At 33.6% G+C, this 7,227-nt stretch overlaps 1 protein-coding gene across 2 annotated transcripts; it reads right to left on the bottom strand.

Moving 5' to 3' along the window:
- Window positions 1–1,816, bottom strand: LOC105160500 (heat stress transcription factor B-2a). Of its 2 annotated transcripts, none has more exons than XM_011077900.2 (3): window positions 1,612–1,816; window positions 1,270–1,529; window positions 1–1,175 (listed from the first exon to the last, which is right to left on the bottom strand). In XM_011077900.2, the coding sequence occupies exons 2-3, from the start codon at window positions 1,522–1,524 to the stop codon at window positions 390–392; spliced, it is 1,041 nt and encodes a 346-aa protein (XP_011076202.1). In that variant the 5' UTR covers window positions 1,525–1,529; window positions 1,612–1,816; the 3' UTR covers window positions 1–389. The 2 variants fall into 2 exon arrangements, with proteins under 2 accessions (XP_011076202.1, XP_011076201.1); XM_011077899.2 differs by having other exon boundaries at window positions 1,608–1,815.

The raw sequence follows: 7,227 nt of genomic DNA, 5'->3' as shown, positions 1-7,227 counted from the left end.
AAAAAAAAAAAAGGAAGAAAACTTTACAAGAAGTGATCCAAACACAGTCCAGCGACACTATACAAAAGCAGATCCATGTCCGTTCTTAGTACATAGTTATCACAAGAAGCAACATACCTAACATATGTAGTAATAAGATAGTATAATTGGCACCCTCCTTATGCAAAAGTTAAAATAAATGAAATTATAATAATTCAGAATAAAGGACTAAGAGAACCTTCCTGATCGGGGGGTACTTACTTTGCAAAAGGTTACCGAGGCACGTGCACGTGAACCTCTTTCGCACGTGCCTCTCCTCGTACATCACAGACCCTTCTACGCTAATCTTATCTTATTCTACCGGATCTAATCCTCTACACTAATCCCCATCCTCCCACCCAACGCCTACATCAATTGCACACCTTCCGATTTCTAGAGTTACTCCGTTTTAACCACGATGTTTCCTGGTCAGTGCCGCTGTTTTCTTGATCCAATGGCTCGGATTTAATATCCCCACCCGGCTGCTGTAGCTGCAAATCCATCTCATGGTCTCCCGAGCTACCCTCGCCTTCCCTCCCGCGTTTCATACCGATCGGCACCCCGAACAATCTCGCGCTTATTTCCTCCGCCGCCGATCTGATGTGACTTTCTTCTCCGCCGTTGGCCGCCGCCGCCGCCGCGACCACAGCGGTTTGCATTTCTTCGCAAAATCTCGTCATTGGTAGTAGATCCAACGGCTTCACCGCGTTTTCCGCCAAGTATAATTTACAGCTATGCCCTTGATGATCGTTGCTGCCGTCATTTTTGTTGTTGCTGGCGTAATTTGACATCAAAGCGTAAATATTGTTGCATAAACTTTTCATTTGGCTCAACTCTTTATTGAGCTGCACGTTTTCTTTTCTCAGCCTCTCGTTTTCTCCAATCAGTTCCGCTGTGCTGCCGCTGAACTCCCGGACGGTGGCGGGGGAATTCGAGGAGGAAATTACTTGCTCCTCACCTGAGTCCGACGGAGACACCGTCCGCGGCGGCGCTGCCGGAGACGGTTGTACAGCAACCGCTGCAGATGGCGTCGCCACCGCGGTCGATGATGCCGTCACGATTTTCCGGCGCTGAATATCGCACAAAAGCTTTTTCTCACCTCTTCGAAAGCATTCATTCGAGAACTCCCACCGATCAGGCACAACCTTCCTAAATCCCTAAAAGTTCCACAAAACAACTCGATCAATAACCAAAATCAAAACTTAGTCACGAATTAAAAAAAAAAAAAAAAACTTGATCATAGAAACTTACGTAGGTATTGAGTTGTCTGACAAAACTCGAGAAATTATTGTGCTTGAAATACTTTGGCAGCAAATCTCTAGCAAACTCCGTCGGATTCCAAACGATAAAAGTAGATCCGTCCTCGTTCCAGGAGATGACGTCATCGATGGCATGGTCATCCACCAGCTGATAAGTTTTGGTCAAAAAAGGCGTCGGAAGCGTCCTCGGCGTATCACCGGCCGTCGATTCACCTCCACCGTTCCGATCCACCGGCGGCGGAGCCATAGCTCCTGATTCACCGAAAACCACCAATCTCGATAAACCAAAACATCAAAGAAAACTAGAGAAACCAGAAAATCAAAACTTACAGACGTTAATTCAGTTGAAAAATCCCAGCACAGATCTAATTGTTGAGAGAGAGAGAAAGAGAGCGGAGGATGAATGGTAATTCTAGAAGGTTCTGGTTGTGAATAAATACAAGAAGAGAGAGAAAGGGAGTAAAAAGGGAAAAGTTGGAGACGGAATAGAAAGAAAATAGAGGAAAAGAGAATAAAAGTGAAAGGGAAGGGAAAGAACGAGAAGTTTCGGTGGGGTAGAGAGATGTGGCGGCAGCATATTGGAGAGAGCCACACAGCTCAATCAACTCTGGAGGAATTGGAATTAGTGTGGCGTGGAAAATTCTAAGACGTGTTTCTTAGTCAATTAAATTAATTAATTATTTTAACAAAAACCTTATACTAATAAATCAATCAAGGAATTTTTATTTTATTTTGGGAGAGAAATATCTAGCTAGAGAATCTATATCCCTTTTCCTTTTGAAGCTTTGACTGAATCAAGAAGCAGATATCAACCATTTTTTTTTGTTATTTCATATTTTTAATAATTTTAGAGTATGTGAAAAAAATCATAACTATGTTCATTAATTTCAAATTAAAAAATTTGAGAAAAATAATTTTAAAATTAAACCAGATTAAATGCATCTGAAATTTATCAATATTTTGTGAAAACAATTAAGATTTTAGCCTTATCATTTGAACGAGGTATCATTTTATAATATGAAAAATTTTCATAATTCGATTAGGGTCATCGAGATATCATCACACTAATGATGGAGGTGAATTTTTTCATTTTTGTTTTTATAAATTACAACAAACTCCTATCTAATTTGACATAATTATAAATATATTTATTGTGTTAAAAATTATAAATATTCTCCTAATATTTTATGAAATTATGCAATCCTTTGGTGGAGGTTTGAAATTATTAGCTTTGCTCTTACTATATTTTTGAAAAAAAAAATTACTAAAAAATTATTAAAAAATCGAACAAAGTGGATGAAATTTTTTGAAAAATTACTTAAAAATTATTCACTTAATCCATACAATTTTTTTAACTATTTTAAAAATTAAAAAAAATCATAATTTGTAGCTCTCAAGGATATTTCGATCAGTTCACCGAAGAAAACACAATGGATAATATTGGATTTGGTTGGTTATTTGATGACCATTAAAATCATGAGATATTGATAGTTTTTCAATTAATAAATACCAAAATATTTATAATTATGTCAAACCTAAAAAAAACTCATTGTAATGGTTTTGGCTGATTCATTTGAATTTGGTCATATATATCAAAGTTCTAGTAAATAAAAATCCAAACATACTTAGTTTACTAGGACATGATTTAATTAGTTTTCATAGATTACACATAACATATATTTATTTTGTAATTTCGTATTTATTTTTCTTAAAGTAAGGGCAATACAATTATTGTTGTTGAATATCAATATTTAATAAAAATTATTACAATAATTATAGTCTGATTAATAATATCGAATAAATTAAATATAAGGTAACTGGTGTTCAAATGTTGATAGAATAATTGTTTTTTTCTTTTTTAATTTAAAAGTGCTAAAAGTTTAGCAAACAAGTACAAGTTGTCCACCCCTTAACTTTTGACTACAAAGTAGAAACCATCTAGAAATGGAAATTTCATGAGAATTTTTCATGTAGTTATCTGTTAAGAGTAATTATCCTCCCATCCTCTAAATTTGATGTAATTAAATGTAAATCACTATAATTCATAAAATTGCATTTGATACTATTAAAGTTTGTTTTTGTTCAATAAATAGGTCCCTCAATTAGTCCAAATTTACTGAATTTTGTTGGTATTAAAGAAACAACTAAATGAAAATCGATATTTACCCTAATACAATTTTTTGTGACTAAACTACCTCTATAGCAGTGAAAATATACCTCCTCACATGCATTAACATGTGAAAATGTATAAGAAATTTCTTATCATAAAAAGATTTATTTAACCTACAAAAAATCAGTATTAAGTCAACGCGGATGAATATGGACTTTTATCCGTTATTTTCGTTAATTTCATCGAATTTGGTAAATTTTTTGACTAATAAAAGGACTTATTCGTGAGACAGAAGCAAATTTCAGGAATATTAAATATAATTTTTTAAACCATATGATATCTACGTATAGTTATAGATCAAAACATAATTATTTAAATCTATTTCTACATACCATATTTTAATAAAACTCATTAGTCAAAGTTAATTATTTTAAAATAATTCAACAATCATATAAAAAATATTTAAGGTCAAACCAGACTTACAAACTCCTGCTAGTAAATCTATCGAGCAAGCGAGCGAGTCCATATGAACCACAAGCATTGGATAACACATACACAAAAATCTTCTTACTCCATTTCAAGGGATGTTTACAATAACGTCTATTTTTGTATTTAAAATAAGTTTCAGAAAAAAAAATATAAGTTAAATAGTTGTAATAGACAAAAAAATAAAAATAAAAAGTGATTTTTTTTAAAAAAAAAAATTGAGTGTTTGAAAAGACAACTTAATACCTACAATTTTATTAATAAGCTGCATAAATTGATAATAGGCCATCTACGTCGCGGTATGGTGCTTGAGTTTGGAGTGAGGGCTGCTACTAATTTACTAGCAATAAATTGTTCTATACGGCGTTCAAAGTAGCGGACAAAAGAATTGAACAAACATATATGATGTAGGTAAGTATTCCAAATTAGTTGTAGATGAGAAGTTTCAATTGCTTATAAATTTCAAAACAAAATCGTGGGCCTGTACGTAACTAGAGCAGATGATGTAGTCAAGTATCTCGCATTGGTTGTAAACGATGAGTTTGAATATTCTCCCTAGCAAGGGGCCATTTTTCAGAGAAAAAGGTATGAGGCTCTTACACAAATAAACCAATTAACACCTCACGTAATAAAACATCGGAAGAATTGCAAATTATTTTGATATATAAAATAAAATACCAAATAAGAGACGAAATATCAAAACAGATAATATTTTGTGGTCTGGACAAAGGAAAGCAAAGACACAATTGTTGGAGAAAAATCTACATTAACTGGGGGGAAGAAAGATGTCCGTGATTGAATGTAGTTACATGGTGACATGCACAAGGACAGGAGCAGTTGAGTTATATTTGTGGTCGAAAAAAGCTAGGGCGCGAAATTATTCTCATCCAAACACCACCCACATTACGGTCCCCAATCCCAAATCCGAACATAGCTACACATGTTGCCTTATCCCACACTTTATCCACAACCCACAAAATAATACAATGATGGTCCGCCCACAGGGAAAGTGACTTGCTGCCCTTGTAAGAATACAAGTGTTGTATACTGATTTTATGATTGGTTTAATTCGGATAAATTTAAAATTTTGTGCGTAAAAGGAAATTTAAATTTATTTGGGTAATTTCATATTAAAAGAATTTTGAATTTTTCCCTGTTATTTAGAACTATATTTTATTAAATTTTGATGAATATTTTTATATTGTGACAGTATTTGAAATTATTTTAATCAAAAGTTTGGTTCAAATCCAAATCCTTCTTTTCAAATATAGGCTTAGTGTTTGGACCAATTTTTTATAGTCTTAAGCTGGTGATCATCTTGAATTTTGAAGCTAGTGGGACTTGTTAAAATAACATGAGCTTGCCCTTGAGATTGGCCCCATTTTGCAAGGATGGACTCGGGACTGCCAAGACTACAGTCTTAATAGTTATTACAACAAGAAATTTTTCCCTCATTGCTGGGAGAATTTTATTAATTCGGCATTGATGTGGGTCAAAATACTATTTCGAGTTAGGCCCACTAGGAAGAAACCCTTTTAAGTAAATAGGATCTGCGTATTTTTAACTTGGGTCAAACTAGTTTGACCTGACCGAATCCCCACGGCCAGCAATCGGAACTTTAGGATCAAGAACACGTGGCGCCATCTTGGAGCGTCCTGTGTAGTCAGTACGTTAGGTGCTAACTATAAATGAGATGCCATAATCATCTTTAAATATGTGTTTGTTGTCGGATCATTATTATACGTTTTTTTACCTTATGACCGTAATATCATTAATAGTTTGAATGTGGAAGTGTTTCTGTTGGGAACGATCCTAACACCTCTAACGTATTTTGTACTGAATTCAAGTTATTCTTCACCTCCATTTAGGGTCCAACGATCCCATCAGACATATTCGTCTTGAGAAGTGAGAATAATGGTAATAAAAATTTTTGGGAAAATTAATGTAGTTGGATGAGTTCATAGCCCAAAAGCCCGTGCATTTACGGGCTACCCTGCCGAGGAAAAGCAGGTGTCCTTTGGGCTTGTCATGATTTCTTGACTAACCTTTTGTATGAAAATTCTTCTCTTGTCTTTTCTTTTTTACAAGTCTAAATAATTTAATAAAGAGAATTTCATTCTTTTGCAATATTTTATATTTTTTTTGACTCATAAAATTGCAATTAATTAATTAATTGTTCTGGTTTTGCTTTCTTGAAAAAAAAAAAAATCTTTTCCTCATTTTAGAATATTGGTCAAATACTTGATATGGAAAGTTTGTAAACATACGCCTATACACAAAGTACCCATATATATAAAACACATAAATAAATATTAATGATATGGAAGAAAATGAAGTAAGTTAAATTCGGAAATTCATCATTTAATAATCAATATAAATCACCCCCACTGTTATTACAGGACGTGGTTTTCAACAATTAAACATTAATAAAGACCGTAAATCAAGATCGTAATTAATAGGCGATTCAGGAAAATTACACCACTACCCTAAAAAAAAAGTGTCGTATTTAACGCGATGCAAAGGTCCAACGGGCAAGATAGTAAAAGACAATACTTTTCTTTGAGAAGTCTACCTCCTTTGGCTCATTTTGAATTCAGACAAAGAAATAAAATAATAATTTTAAACAAAGAAACTCAAAAAACAAAATTAAGATCATCAAAAAAACCAAAATAATAATAATAATTCCTTCACAAATCCAGACATTCTTATATGGAGTAGGGTTTTGGCAGTCCATTTAAGAATCTTATCCTAATTTTTTTCTTGTCATTTTGCTGTGGACTTTTGCTCATGCATTGTAGCTTATAAGTTGGCAGCTTTTATATTAATGTTAAAGAATGTCCCAAGTTTTCTGAAAGTGGGCATCTCCTGCAATGCTATGTCCTTATCAAAATATTGCTAAATAGGACCCTGTTTTCACCCAACTTTTCTATTTTCAACATCTTCCAAGTACATATCAATTGTAGGGCACCCTATATCACTATTTCTCCCCGCGATTTAATCACATGAAAATCAATACATATGTTAGAATATACATTTAATTTTATCAAATAGATTCAAATTCACATTGACAATGTTCGATTTTAATCACTCAATCACAATGATTGTTGGTGCTTTATAATAATTACAAAGTCGGACATAAATCCGTATGCCATCCTTTTTTTGTTTTTTTTTACAGGGGGGAAGGGGGTTCATATTCTACCTAATCCAGTTAAGCCCGTTGATCAACTAGGTTGACGGTTAATTAAGAAGTCTTAGAATGGACATAATGTAACCACGTAAATACGTATATGTTTTGACACGTAGAATTCTCTATAAAGATAGTTAGTTATCATATATCCCTTTAAGGTACCGATG

This window comes from Sesamum indicum, linkage group LG4, assembly GCF_000512975.1.
Source record: "Sesamum indicum cultivar Zhongzhi No. 13 linkage group LG4, S_indicum_v1.0, whole genome shotgun sequence".
NCBI lineage: Eukaryota > Viridiplantae > Streptophyta > Magnoliopsida > Lamiales > Pedaliaceae > Sesamum > Sesamum indicum.
Note: the sequence above shows the minus strand (reverse complement) of the source record. Positions and strands in the feature narration are given on the sequence as shown.

Coding starts and splice junctions, on each gene's coding strand:
- LOC105160500 (XM_011077900.2), bottom strand. CDS start 1,524: ATGGCTCCGCCGCCGGTGGATCGGAACGGTGGAGGTGAATCGACGGCC. Junction 1,176..1,269: donor TCAGACAACTCAATACCTAC/GTAAGTTTCTAT, acceptor TGGAACTTTTAG/GGATTTAGGAAGGTTGTGCC.